The 15,692-nt window shown below is 44.0% G+C and overlaps 2 protein-coding genes across 10 annotated transcripts in view; both read left to right on the top strand.

The window, feature by feature from the left end:
* LOC142662238 (uncharacterized) overlaps positions 1-3,753 on the top strand; it is a 172,485-nt gene extending 168,732 nt beyond the window's left edge. For all 8 annotated transcript variants that reach the window (XM_075840354.1, XM_075840357.1, XM_075840351.1 and 5 more), the window contains one exon: positions 924-3,753. In XM_075840354.1, coding sequence (XP_075696469.1) covers positions 924-1,968 — 1,045 coding nt within the window. In that variant the 3' untranslated portion in view covers positions 1,969-3,753. The remainder of the gene's footprint in view (positions 1-923) is intronic.
* Positions 3,754-6,649: 2,896 nt separating this feature from the next.
* Positions 6,650-15,692, top strand: part of LOC142662240 (basal cell adhesion molecule-like) — a 135,175-nt gene continuing 126,132 nt past the window's right edge. The window contains exon 1 of one of the 2 annotated variants that reach the window (XM_075840360.1): positions 6,650-6,767. The gene's annotated coding sequence lies outside the window, so the exon portion shown is untranslated. The remainder of the gene's footprint in view (positions 6,768-15,692) is intronic. The other variant, XM_075840361.1, reaches the window with a different exon arrangement.

Raw genomic sequence — 15,692 nt, 5'->3', positions numbered from 1 at the left:
ACAAAAGTGGAGTAAATGTACAACAGACTGGACTGAGAGCTTGTGCCGGGTTTAGAAGATTTTAGATACTGGAGACATTTATTAAATGATCCGTGCGTGTGACACTTTATCAGTATTACGGCTTTTACGTGGTGCAAAGTCTATGCCCATAACAATATTATTAAATCTGCCCCTTAGAGTTTTATCCACGAGTCCCACTGTGTACACTTAGCCTTAATTATTTCTTCTCCATCAACTCTCCAGTTACGCATCTTCATACTAGATTCCTTTTTTATAAATGTTGTATCTACATTAAAGGACAATTTATTTTTGAGCATACAATTAGAGTAAAGGGTTTTGAAAACCCATTTTCAAAAACTTTTCTAAATCTAAGTTTATAGAGGAGGGTTCCCCTGTTCAGAGCGGAGAATAGCTACGAAGAATGTGTCTCACTCTGGAGGACCTGGCACGTTCATGCAGCCCACTGATTACAATAGGAACTGTGTAATGCTTAATTTCTCCTGTGGGGGCACTGCTGGGAAATTGAGCACAGATTACAGCTGATTACTAGGGATCGCTACAGTAGGTCAACGTGCGATCAGCTTGTTGTCTGTGAAATCTTCTAACGAAAAAGGGATTATCCAAAGCAGACAACCTTTAAACATCTTCTCAAAAATTCTCTATGATGGTGAACATTCTTAAAGATGCCAGGGTAAGTGTAGGGCATTTATTGCATCGGTTGTCCAAATCTGTTCTTTTCCTCCTATTTTTTTTTCTTTTTCTAACATCAATGGACAACCGATTGAGGATATGGCGGAAAAATGCACCCATGGTCCAATCCATTTTACTTTGCGAAACATATGAAAAACTAGCGCCGATGTGAGCCTAGCCTTACAGTGAGCGGAGAAGGACATACTCATTGATTATCTCTTTTTTGTTTACAGGCCAGTACCTTTTACCACTGAACCTCATTGTCAAGAACTGGTGTCAGTATTCGAGGTCCAATGTGATCAAGAAGGACTTTCAGAGTTCTGTTCTCTCCTCAGCATCTTCTTAGATAACCCGCCACCGGTGTCTGCTGTGGTGGGTGTGACGGGCAGTGATAAAGAAGCTACTGTCTCTGCTCTCTGTGAGCCCCCACTTTCAGGCCTTGTAGTGAAACCCCTTCCTGGTCCAGGAACACCCCCCATGTCTGTGGAACAGTATCTGCAGAACTTACAGTCAGAAGCCTGTGATGTCTACTTGATTTTGGGCTCAGGGATGGACAACAGCTCCCGTGCTACACTGGTTGAAGCCTTGGTGGCAGCTGGCAAACACTGTATGCTGATTGGTGGAGAAGGAGACAGAAGACACAAACATGACTCCAAGGGGCAAGAGGAAGGAGGTAAAAAGTGCCATGCTGGTACTGACTTACCGGGACTGAGGGTAGCTTTAGAGAAAGGAGGCCCACAGTTGGTCAGGGAAAGGCTTCTTCATGCCATACCTGCCATCATTGTTCAACTGGTAAGAAGAGAGAGGAGAAGGCTTATGATGGGTATATATGATATCTGCTTGGATGTATGTGCCAAGTCATCTCAAGGGCATTTGCCAGACGCCCTGGCCACTCTCTCTTCTAAGCTTTCGTCATTCCGTGCACGTTATGGTTTGGATGAAGACTCCTTAACTCTAATATCACAAGTGACTGGGTGCAGTCCAGAAGACTTGCGTGCTGAGATTCAGTGCCCCCTGGCACAGGATCCAAATGTGGACCACCTACTTCAATTGACATCTCAACCACTTTCTCTGACGGAGCTTGTCTGGAGTTATGTACCACACTGGGGTGGAGGAGAAGATACTCCAACGAAACTGTCTTCAGACCGCACCTACCGTCTACTGGTGGAGGCCGTATGGGGCATGGCAGAGGATGCAGAGAGAGTACTGCTACATGGGTGTACCAATCAAAAGGTGGCAAAAGAAAGGACTGCCATCTGCCACTGGCCCTGTGTGTGATTTTGCCATCTATTTATCCAGAGCCGGGCCCCATAAATGCATATTTATGCTTCGATGTATCTTTGTCTCGGTGGCACGCTTGGCATAGCCCTTAAAACCTGTAAAAGCAAAACATACCAGGGCAACAATCCATACAGTTTAGAAACAATAGTACACATAGTATTAGTATAGACAAGGAGTAAAATAAACTAGTGCATTGTCCTTCCTGAGGTATCTTATGGTGTAGCTTGCCCCATAGTAGACCAGGGGACTATCTGTTTCTATTATATGGCGTATTGAAAATGCATGGAGTTTCTTCTGCGTACATGCCCGTGTGATGTGAAATAAAAGAGCATTGTGTATGCCAAGCTCCAGTTCATCCCAGTCTACTTCATATAACCCAGTGGAACTCCTCTGCTTTTTTTCAATATAATATGAGGACTATAGAACGTGCAAACTCTTAATAGACATTGGAATACATGATGGCAGCCGATTTCTGTGATGTCATAACGGGTCATCACTACTATCGCTGCAATGACCTGCCTGCTTACGCCAGTGTCATATGATGGGACCACTTTAAAAAAAACTTACGTACCCACATACCCATTTAAAGAAGAAAAAACAGAGGGTGTGAGGAAATGTGTTCACACAATGCCATATAGCAGTATTAATGAAGAAGTCCCACATAGTGCCACACAATACCAGTGCCACATATCATCACGCAGCAATATATATGTAGTGCCCCAACAGTGCCACTATATGGTAATCATGACCCATAATGACCTCTGCCACACGATTGTGGTATTATTGTGGCATGCGATACAGTAATGCACAGCAGTAGTGCCCATATGCATACAGTAGTGTAATTAGGCCTGTAGTTTAATAGCAGTGCCCAATTAAATACCCACAGCACCCTGTTTGTAAGGTGCTATGAAAAATGAGTAAAGAATTATAAAAGTATTGCACCACAGTTGCGCCCATATACAGTCATTGTACCCACTTTAGTAGCTCTCACACAATTGTGCCCCACAATAGCGATACAGTAGAAGTAATATGGCCCACGACAGTCCAGTACAGTTGTAACGCCCGCACAATTGTTGACACAGTTACACAATAGTGTAACCGGATTCAGTGATTTAATTCGGGCCGACTGCGGGGCCTATTCAATTGAAGTCAATGTTTAATGATTGTGCCCATAAAGTGGTGCCGCACAGTAGTAGTACCATCAAGGTAGACAGCATAGGGAGTATGAGACTTGCCCTGCCGCGTCTCATGGGCACATGTTGGCACCTCTTCTTTTAAGTTTTCCTACCGGTTTGGGGATTAGTTATATGAACGCAACATAGACTGAAAATGTGGCCATTTAAATGCCCCCTATTAGTTGTTTAATGATATGCCACTTGAAGGGGCATTTGGGGTATAGACACAAATGCTAAAAAAAAATGCCACTCTCAGGCTGTTACTTGCCCTGACGTGAATTGCACCCATATACCGGCCATGCAAGTACTCCCATCATCTAATGACTGGTATGTGAGCAGAATCTAGGAGAATGACGACTTGTTTGCACTAATGGATTGTAATTTGCATATGTGCATCAGTGCTGTGCCTGCCATAGCTGCTATACGCTCATCAGAGTAATGATTTCTCAACAATTGCTTGAAAAGAAAGCTAGTTTCCACATGTCGAGCATGTCACCACAGCGTGTGGCACAGATCGCCGCCGACAGGTGTGCACTTGGCTGTCTGATTATCGTCACATGTCTTGTTATGATAATTTCCCTAATAAACAAGCTGTTGTTGCACCAGTCATCATTGTATGTTGTACATTCTGCATGGCTGCGAAACGCGTGTGTGTGTCGTTCCGGTGATCAAACCCGTCATTGTTACAGTCCTACATCTGTCATGGAGAAATGTATGAGAGAGATTCAAGAAAACAGAGGGAATTATGTTCCTAATGTCTTTTGGTTGCTCTGGGGACTTTTTGGGACTTTTTGAGAGTCTAGTCAGGAGCAGCTCTCGGAGCTGGAGGACTGCCACTTCGCCCATTGTAGGCAAATTATGTCATGGATGTCTGTTGATTTCCATGGACTAGTTCTAGGTGTAAATAGGCACATACCCTACCCTTGATAAACGTAGAGAATCTGCCCAGATTTGCCCGCTGGTGACACAAGCCTATAGGTTTCGTTTTCACTCCGGGGGAAATTTAGCATAAATATTAAAGGGTAACTAAACGTTTGACAAACTTGTGACATGTCAGAAGTTTTGATTGGTGGGTGTCCGAGTACTGAGATCCCCACCAATCGCTAAAACAAAGTGACAGAAGCGCTCAGCCGCTTCGTTTCTGTTTGGCTTTTTCCGGAAATCAATGCGTACAGGCTCAATTGAAAGTCTATGAGCCCGTACTCCGATACATCGGCTTTCCGGAAAAAGCCGAACGGAAACGACGCGGTTCAGCGCTTCTGACACAGAACTTTGACGAAAGTTTAGTTACCATTTAAGACTCTCTCAGCACAAAATGCTCACCCAACCCTCAGTCATCAGCACGGCGGACCGGCAAGATGGACGACCCGTCTAAGGTGTCCTTAGTGTCTTGTCTTTGAGAAAGTCTTGAAATAAACCTTGTGCACATGGCCATATTACGGATCGGTGTGCTACAGATCTGTAATATGGCACCCATAGAAATCTATAGACTCCTCCTGTAACGCTGATATTATACAATCCACGAGAAAAAAACATTGTGGCCTGGTCCATCACATGCCTCAGATATTCATTTCTAGAAGCATTGCTTCCCATGGAGGCATTTATAAAACGGACCCATAGGGACTAAGTGTGCCACCGTACAGCACTGCGCTGTGCATGACCCGTGAGGACCATAATTGACCTTTTTTTTCTTTTGAGGAATTGTCCGGTTTATTCAAATTAATGTTATTTTTTTTTTAATTAAAAATTATACAATTTTCCAAAATACTTTCTATATTAATTCTTTACGGTTTTCCAGATCTCTGCTTGTTGTTATTCAGTAGGAACGTTCATTGTTTACTTCCAGTGTATACAATTCTGCCCATGGCCATGTGATGGGCACACGGGTGCACGGCTCGTTACACGGTCATGTGGTGGACACACAGGTGCTGGGATCGTTACATGGTCATGTGATGGACACACAGGTGCACGGCTCGTTACACGGTCATGTGATGGACACACAGGTGCACGGCTCGTTACACGGTCATGTGATGGACACGCAGGTGCTGGGATCGTTACACGGTCATGTGATGGACACACAGGTGCACGGCTCGTTACACGGTCATGTGATGGACACGCAGGTGCTGGGATCGTTACACGGTCATGTGATGGACACAGGTGCACGGCTCGTTACACGGTCATGTGATGGACACACAGGTGCTGGGAACGTTACACGGTCATGTGTTGGACACAGTTGCACGGCTCGTTACACGGTCATGTGATGGACACACAGGTGCTGGGATCGTTACACGGTCATGTGATGGACACAGGTGCACGGCTCGTTACACGGTCATGTGATGGACACACAGGTGCTAGAATCGCGACACGGTCATGTGATGGTCAGGTGCTGGGATCGTTACACGGTCATGTGATGGACACAGGTGCACGGCTCTTTACACGGTCATGTGATGGACACAGGTGCTAGAATCGCGACACGGTCATGTGATGGACATACAGGTGCTGGGATCGTTACAGTACGTGTATCAGAGCTGTGTCTTCTAATGATCCCAGCACCTGTGTGTCCATCACATGACTGTGTAACAAGCCGTCTACCTGTGTGTCCATCACATGACCTCGGACAGAATATTATTCACTGGGAGTAAACAATGAATGTTCCTATTGAATAACAACAAGCAGAGATCTTGAAAACTGTGCGGAATTAATACAGAAAGAATATTGGAAAATTGTATAGCTTTTAATTATACAAAAAAATAACAATAATTTGCTGAAACTGAACAATTCCTTTAATTACCCCTGATAATGGAAACTCGACAGAAGGGGGCGACTCATGGGCTTATATTTGCTATCAATTGTTTTTGCATTTTAAAGGGGACATGCTCTCTAATACATTTTTGGCTTGAAAACAATACTTGAAATATGAGCCGTTTGTGGTGTTTTGCGCCATTTATTTTACAAATAAGCTAAAGACTATGCGACATTTTCCAAATTTGTTTCATAAAAAGGACGTGGCCAGCCAAAAATGTTCATGAGTGCAGCACCATATTTAAGAGATTTATCAAAACTGCTGAAAGGCAAAAGTGGAGTCGTTTCCCATAGCAACCAATCAGATGCCACCATTCATTTCTCAGGGGCCATTTGGAGAATGAAAGCAGCAACCTGATTGGTTGCTATGAGCAACTATTCTATTTTTCCTTGGTACCAGTTCTAAGAAATCTTCCCAAATATGTCTCAGATGTCTAAAGGATCGTAGATTAATATTTATGCGCAGATTTATAGATTGAGTTTATTATTCTGCCTGAAACCCAAATATAAAACAAAACGGAGCTTAACACATTTCTAGAGTTTTTCCTCCAACCATGTATAAATCAAATATAAAATGAATATAATGTAACCGTTTATGTTGTAGCGTTTGACTAAGGAAATATGCCGCCTCCAAGATGGCCGTCACGACTGGACGGTCATGTGACCGGGCCGTCTTCCTGTCTTCTAAAACGGTGACGTCATGGGTATCTGAGATAACTCCTCCCACTGCCTTAGCATCATCTGTCTGTGCGTTTGGTTGTGATGGAAACGGCGCTCAGGCGTTGACCTCTGACCCCTGAGGCTGCCCGGAGGGACGAGGTGAGGAGTGTGGTCATGTGACCATGGTTTTCTCATGTCATGGAAGAGGGGACGGTGTCGTGATAGTGAGGGGGACAGGGCTGTGTGGGGGTGAGCTGAGGATAACCAGCTCCACTGTGCGTGCCTATATGGTGTATGAGGGGACTAAACCGCTGCCATTGGGATATATAGGGGGAAGTAGCCCACCTTGGCTTTAGTCACGTGATGTCTGCAAAATGGAGGCACCCCATTTACATAGGTTACCTTGTTTAGACTGGGGCTACTTAGGACTTGTGACTTTTTTGATGAAAAAAAAAATGGCTTCAGTAACATCTCATCCGCAGTGATGTCATCTCGCTCAGCCATGTGACATAGTCCTCAAAAAAATTTTTTTTTAACAAGTGATTTTTTGATTTCTGGTACAATACACTGCAATACTTACACACAGCGGGGCTCAGAAGGGAAGGAGCGTCATTTGGCTTTTTGAGCACATATTTTGCTGAATTGGTTTCTGGGCGCCATGTCACATTTGCAAAGCCCCTAAGGTACCAGTACAGTAGAAATTCCCCAGATGTGACCCCATTTTCGTGACTTTACAGCTCAAGGAATTAAATTAGGGGTGTAGTGAGCATTTTGACCCCACATGTGTTTTATAGATTTTAATAGAATTGGGCCATGAAAATTTAAATAATTTTTTTTCCAATAATATGTAGTTTTAGCTCAAAATGTAAAATTTTTGAGGGATAAAGCACCCCAAAATAAGTTATGCGATTTCTCCCGAGTACGGAAATACCCCATATGCGGTCGTAAACTGCTATTTGGACACACAGCAAGGCTCTAAAGGGAAGGAGCGCAATTTGGTTTTTGGAATGGAGATGTTACAAGATTAGTTTTCTGACACCATGTTGCATTGGGCTGAGGTACCAGTACAGTGGGAAGCCCCGAAAAATTATCCCATTTTGGAAACTAGATCCCTCAAGGAATATATCTAGCGGTATTAAGAGCATTTTGACCGCACAAGTGTTTTGCAGAAATTAGTGCACAATGGATGTTGCAGATTGAAAATTGCCATTTTATATGTAAGCTGTGAGGAGTACATCAGGGTAGGGATGTCACGATACCAGAATTTGGACTTCGATACCGATACTTCGTGTAGTATTGCGATTTCGATACCAATTTCGATACTTTTGCCAACAGTAATAAAAAAATATAATTCTTCCGTTTTCTGATGTGAGGCGCGACGTGTGATGAATTTTGAACGCGCCTCACATTAATAGTAATTAATCCCATAATGTTTCTCAGTCATAATGGGTTAATGTGCGAGGTACATGATGGGGTGAATTACTATTAATGTGAGGAACATGGAGGGTAAATTCATCGCACCTCGCGCCTCACATTAATAAGTGAATGAAAGCCGTGTTTATTTCATTTTTTTTACAGCGTACACATCATAGATGATGCAAAAAAATTGTTGTGCAGGTTATTACGGCCGCGCCAATACCGAATGTGTGAATATTTTATGTATTGAGACTTATTTTAATGTTTATTGTAAAAAAGGTGTATGTGTATTTTTTTAAATAAATGTAACCATACTTTGTTTTTACTTTATTTTTAAACTTTAATGTACTGACATATATCAGATATGTGCCAGTACATTAGCCTGTGGACGGATAATACACAGGCAGTTGTTAGGACATACTTGGGTATGTCCTAACAACTTGAAATATGGTAAGACAGCCCTGGGGTCCGTCAATAGACCCTGGGCTGTCTGCCCATATATGGTATGGTATGACGCAATCCAGGGGCATCCCCCCTTCTCATTTTCTCCTGAATGCTGCAGTCAACTGTGATCGCAGCATTCAGGGGAATAGCGGCGGAGATGAGAGGTTTCTCTGATCCTCCGCCATTATAGAGCGGGGCTGCGGCTGTGTAATACAGCCATTGCCCCGCTCCTGACAGGAAGTGCGCGCGCGGTCAGCATGAGGTGATGCGGCCGGCGCTGCACTAATGAGCGGCGGTTCAGGCACTGGAGACAGAACATGGGGGTGTTTTGTAGTGCGCCCGCCATGTTCTGTCTCCAGTGCCGCCGCTCATTAGTGCAGCGCTGGCCGCATCGCATCATCCTGACCCTGCGCACATGTCATGACTCAGGAGCGGGGCTGTGGCTGAATTACACAGCCGCAGCCGCGCTCCCATACATTCATGTATTACTATACTGAGCTGTGCGGCTGCACAGCTCAGTATCGAAATACAGGATATAGCGGTATCAAACCGTCTAGGGATGCACAGTATCGAAACAGTATCGAAGTTTCGATGCACCATGCATCGCTACATCAGGGTACATGTAATCTGTGAGGAGTACTTCAGGGTACATGTAATCTGTGAGGCGTACATCAGGGTATATGTAATATGTGAGGAGTACATCAGGGTATATGTAATATGTGAGGAGTACATCAGGGTATATGTAATATGTGAGGAGTACATCAGGGTATATGTAATCTGTGCGGGGTACATCAGGGTATATGTAAGCTGTGAGGAGTACATCAGGGTATATGTAATATGTGAGGAGTACATCAGGGTATATGTAATATGTGAGGAGTACATCAGGGTATATGTAATATGTGAGGAGTACATCAGGGTATATGTAATATGTGAGGAGTACATCAGGGTATATGTAATATGTGAGGAGTACATCAGGGTATATGTAATATGTGAGGAGTACATCAGGGTATATGTAATATGTGAGGAGTGCATCAGGGTATATGTAATCTGTGAGGAGTACATCAGTGTATATGTAATATGTGAGGAGTACATCAGGGTATATGTAATATGTGAGGAGTACATCAGGGTATATGTAATATGTGAGGAGTACATCAGGCTATATGTAAGCTGTGAGGAGTACATCAGGGTATATGTAATATGTGAGGAGTACATCAGGGTATATGTAATCTGTGAGGAGTACATCAGGATATATGTAATATGTGAGGAGTACATCAGGGTATATGTAATATGTGAGGAGTACATCAGGGTATATGTAATATGTGAGGAGTGCATCAGGGTATATGTAATATGTGAGGAGTACATCAGGGTATATGTAATATGTGAGGAGTACATCAGGGTATATGTAATATGTGAGGAGTACATCAGGGTATATGTAATATGTGAGGAGTACATCAGGGTATATGTAATATGTGAGGAGTACATCAGGGTATATGTAATATGTGAGGAGCACATCAGGGTATATGTAATATGTGAGGAGTACATCAGGGTATATGTAATATGTGAGGAGTACATCAGGGTATATGTAATATGTGAGGAGTACATCAGGGTATATGTAATATGTGAGGAGTACATCAGGGTATATGTAATATGTGAGGAGTACATCGGGGTATATGTAAGCTGTGAGGAGTACATCAGGGTATATGTAATATGTGAGGAGTACATCAGGGTATATGTAATATGTGAGGAGTACATCAGGGTATATGTAATATGTGAGGAGTACATCAGGGTATATGTAATCTGTGAGGAGTACATCAGGGTATATGTAATCTGTGCGGAGTACATCAGGGTATATGTAATCTGTGCGGAGTACATCAGGGTATATGTAATATGTGAGGAGTACATCGGGGTACATGTAATATGTGCGGAGTACATCGGGGTATATGTAATATGTGCGGAGTACATCAGGGTATATGTAATATGTGCGGAGTACATCAGGGTATATGTAATCTGTGCGGAGTACATCAGGGTATATGTAATATGTGAGGAGTACATCAGGGTATATGTAATATGTGAGGAGTACATCAGGGTATATGTAATATGTGCGGAGTACATCAGGGTATATGTAATATGTGAGGAGTACATCAGGGTATATGTAATATGTGCGGAGTACATCAGGGTATATGTAATATGTGCGGAGTACATCAGGATATATGTAATATGTGAGGAGTACATCAGGGTATATGTAATCTGTGCGGAGTACATCAGGGTATATGTAATCTGTGCGGAGTACATCAGGGTATATGTAATATGTGCGGAGTACATCAGGGTATATGTAAGCTGTGAGGAGTACATCAGGGTATATGTAATATGTGAGGAGTACATCGGGGTACATGTAATATGTGCGGAGTACATCGGGGTACATCAGGGTATATGTAATATGTGAGGAGTACATCAGGGTATATGTAAGCTGTGAGGAGTACATCAGGGTATATGTAATATGTGAGGAGTACATCAGGGTATATGTAATCTGTGCGGAGTACATCGGGGTATATGTAAGCTGTGAGGAGTACATCAGGGTATATGTAATATGTGAGGAGTACATCAGGGTATATGTAATATGTGAGGAGTACATCAGGATATATGTAATATGTGAGGAGTACATCAGGGTATATGTAATATGTGAGGAGTACATCAGGGTATATGTAATCTGTGAGGAGTACATCAGGGTATATGTAATATGTGCGGAGTACATCAGGGTATATGTAAGCTGTGAGGAGTACATCAGGGTATATGTAATCTGGGCGGGGTACATCGGGGTATATGTAATCTGGGCGGAGTGCATCGGGGTATGTGTAATCTGGGCGGAGTGCATCGGGGTATATGTAATATGTGCGGAGTACATCAGGGTATATGTAAGCTGTGAGGAGTACATCAGGGTATATGTAATATGTGCGGAGTACATCAGGGTATATGTAAGCTGTGAGGAGTACATCAGGGTATATGTAATCTGGGCGGGGTACATCGGGGTATATGTAATCTGGGCGGAGTGCATCGGGGTATGTGTAATCTGGGCGGAGTGCATCTGGGTATGTGTAAGATGGGCGGAGCACATCGGGGCATAATAGCGTGGTATAATAATGGGGTGAATGAATAATCCATGGACTGGTGTGCTACGCTTTGAACCAATCCTTTATGCACAGGCCGGGTATTTTGGGGCAGGTGTCGCACTAATAAATGGTTTGCTTTCCCTTTTTGAAACACACTTTTTTTTGGGTCCTTCCCTTGTTTGCAGTTTGGGGAACTTCTCTGAGAAAGTATTGCCCTGCTATAATAAGGCAGCTTGGCTGCCAGCGGAGATGATGACTTTTTTAGACAGACGTGTTTGGGCCCTCCCCGATTCCCAAATTTTAGGGCCTAATTACCTCTTAAAACTGAAAGAATGTTCCCAACTGACCTGCACATCGAGATAGCAATTAAGCGTTATACAATGCCGTCTGTACAATGTGCTTGGCCAGATTTATGTATACGGGACACGGCTATGTGGTAAATCCGGGGGATTGTACAAAATATCTGCGCTCCAGTATGGCCTAATCTTTGACTTCTTCACTAGCCCTATAAGCCGCACAAGGCCCTATAGTTCTCTCCTCTCTCCTCGGGGTTCACCTGTGGGGTCTAGAAATGATGATGTGGGGTTTTTAGTGAAAAATTACTAGACCTTAAAAATTTACGTCATTGCGTTCTGAGAGTCTTAACGTTTTATTTTTCCGGTGACGGAGCTGTGTGAGGGCTTGTTTTTTGTGGAACGAGCTGTAGTTTATATTGGTTCCATTTTGGAGTAAACGCAATTTCTTTTTTTATTACTATTTATTAAAATTTTTGGTAGACGAGGAAACAAAAAAACAGCACCCTTCCAGGTAAAAATAACATGATACGTTTATAGTTATGGTCGTTCGTATAAGGCCCTATTCACATTGCGTTTGTGCTATCCGCTGGGCGTATACGTTTTTAAACAAAGTATTGAAACATACAGCTCGGCATATACATAGACTATAATGGGTCAAATGCAGACCAAAATAGCATCCGTTTGGTCTATGTTTGTCGTGGGTTACGTTGGCATACTGTTGTTTTGAAAGTACTGAAAAGCCTAGTCTGCTACGCTATTCTGTACATCAAAACAACGTATATGCGACAAAACGTTTTTTTTTTCTAGCATTGATCTCACTGAAAAAGCTGTACTAGCGAAACGCGTCGGGGCGCTGCCTCATTTTGTGGACCACTGGACTACATTTGTTTACATGGGTAAGGCTCGTTGCGTGGGCTCCTCCTGACATATGATCTTGTCATACTTTCCCTAGCTACAAGGCTGGACGTGTATATTCATTATTGTCCACCAGACCAGGCGGGTTTGGCTCGTATGCCAAGTTACACCCCCTTAGGCCTCATGCACACGAACGTAAAAACGCCCGTAATTACGAGCCCATTGACTTCTATTGGCCACGGATACCTTCCCGTTTGCCGTTAAAAAATATGGAACATGTCCTATTTCAGGCGGTAATTACATAGAATTCTATGGGGCTCCCGTAATTACGGGAGTGTTGCTAGGCGACGTCAGGGGATAGTCGACTGTCGTCAGTAACTCTTTCAGCACCCGGGACAGTGACTATCGCTGGAGTGAATAGTATTAAAAGTTAACTTACCTGCTTCTTCCTCCAGTCCGGCCTCCCGGGATGATGTTTCATCCCATGTGACCGCTGCAGCCAATCACAGGCCAATCACTGGCTGCAGCGGTCACATGGACTGCCGCGTTATACAGGGAGGTCGGACTGGATGTCAAAAGAGGGACGCGTCACCAAGACAACGGTACGTATGAACTTCTTTTACTTACAATCGCTGCGTTCCGCTGCGGAAACTCTGCCCGAAATGACTGCTCCTTCTCTCTATCCACCACTGATAGAGAGAAGGGGCTGCCGATTAGTGCAATGCAGTTTTTCATAGAAAACGGGTCCGTAAATACGGGTGGAATACTGGTGACAACGGGCCCCTATTTACTGGCACGGGTCCGTAAATACCGGTGGTATACCGGTCGAATATGTGTGACAAAGGACCCGTATTTACTGGAGGAATAAAATGCGTTTGTGTGCATGAAGCCTTATCCTGTGAGACTTGCGTTGATATATGTGCTTTGTATTATTTCTTTTAGATATTGATGTGTCTACACATATACTTTTTAGGTATTTTTTTATGTGCGGACGTTTGTTGAGACGTTTCTTTGGTCTGGATCAGTGTAGGTATTGACCCCACCTTACATACTTACCTGTCTGGCGCCTTACTCTTTGGGTTTTCTACTGTTGTTGTCAGTGGACACCCCTTGACCTGGAAACACCCCAAAAACATTGAGAAATGCTTCTTTTTGGAGCAAATTAGCGTTGACCGTCCAGCGACAATTGGGATTGTTGGCTTTTCTGCCTTTGCAACCCTGTGAATACATTTTCACATGGAATTTAGTTTACTTGCTGCCGTTATCTTTGCGATGAATGTGCCAGTAGTGAAATATATCAGCACGCTGATCAGATCGTGCTGAAATCTATGGCCGGCTTTAACCTATTGTAGCACAGCATATCCATGGCCATATTTGTATTCACGTTTAGCCGGCGCTATATATTTTTGTAGAAAATGGGAGACTTGGTGTCTTCAGTAAGATGAGATTATTTCCTTACCTGGATTTGCGCAGAGAACGTGTCCTGTCTCTAGTTGGGCAATAAAATTAGTTTTTCAGGCTTGTCATCTGCACCATATTACAACAGGTGATTTACACCACACCCTGCCTTGCAGGAATAATCTGTACAATGAAGACCTGTATCAGACACGTGAGTGACCAGAAATGTGCAAACTAAGGCCTTGTTCACACAGCGCTCAAATAAACCGACGAGTAGATGCATCAAAAACGTTTTTTAAAGTACAGGCGTTTTTGAAGTGTTTTTCGCAGGTTTTTTTTACGTGTTTTCAGCGCGTTTTTGGGCGCATAATTAGGACTCCCATTGACTATGGGAATTAGGTGCATTTTACGCACGTTTACTCGCCAAGAATTGACCTGACGCGTCTTGTGCACTACAGTGCCTTTTCCAATTGACGTCAATTAGAAGCTTAAAGCAAGCTTTTTTGACACATTTGTTGGCGCGTAAAACGCAACCGTGTGAAAAAGGCCTAAGAAATTTATTTTATGTCAATTGTATTTTACATAAAATAAAGATTCCTTATTTAGAGATAGCGTTACAATGAGAAGCGTATTACTCCACAGGAAAGAGGAGTTGTCGGCTCTCCTGTGTGGTGTAGTATAGAGGAGCTGTCGGCTCTCCTGTGTGGTGTAGTATAGAGGAGCTGTCAGCTCTCCTGTGTGGTGTATTATAGAGGAGCTGTCGGCTCTCCTGTGTGGTGTAGTATAGAGGATCTGTCAGCTCTCCTGTGTGGTGTAGTATAGAGGAGCTGTCAGCTCTCCTGTGTGGTGTAGTATAGAGGAGCTGTCGGCTCTCCTGTGTGGTGTAGTATAGAGGAGCTGTCGGCTCTCCTGTGTGGTGTAGTATAGAGGAGCTGTCGGCTCTCCTGTGTGGTGTAGTATAGAGGAGCTGTCGGTTCTCCTGTGTGGTGTAGTATAGAGGATCTGTCGGCTCTCCTGTGTGGTGTAGTATAGAGGAGCTGTCGGCTCTCCTGTGTGGTGTAGTATAGAGGAGCTGTCCGTTCTCCTGTGTGGTGTAGTATAGAGGAGCTGTCGGCTCTCCTGTGTGGCGTAGTATAGAGGAGCTGTCGGCTCTCTTGTGTGGCGTAGTATAGAGGAGCTGTCGGCTCTCCTGTGTGGCGTAGTATAGAGGAGCTGTCGGCTCTCCTGTTTGGCGTAGTATAGAGGAGCTGTCGGCTCTCCTGTGTGGCGTAGTATAGAGGAGCTGTCGGCTCTCCTGTGTGGCGTAGTATAGAGGAGCTGTCGGCTCTCCTGTGTGGCGTAGTATAGAGGAGCTGTCGGCTCTCCTGTGTGGCGTAGTATAGAGGAGCTGTCGGCTCTCCTGTGTGGCGTAGTATAGAGGAGCTGTCGGCTCTCCTGTGTGGCGTAGTATAGAGGAGCTGTCGGCTCTCCTGTGTGGCGTAGTATAGAGGAGCTGTCGGCTCTCCTGTGTGGCGTAGTATAGAGGAGCTGTCGGCTCTCCTGTGTGGCGTAGTATAGAGGAGCTGTCG

This window comes from Rhinoderma darwinii, chromosome 10, assembly GCF_050947455.1.
Source record: "Rhinoderma darwinii isolate aRhiDar2 chromosome 10, aRhiDar2.hap1, whole genome shotgun sequence".
NCBI lineage: Eukaryota > Metazoa > Chordata > Amphibia > Anura > Rhinodermatidae > Rhinoderma > Rhinoderma darwinii.
The sequence above is the reverse complement of the archived record's forward strand: the minus strand, read 5'-3'. Positions and strand labels throughout refer to the sequence as shown.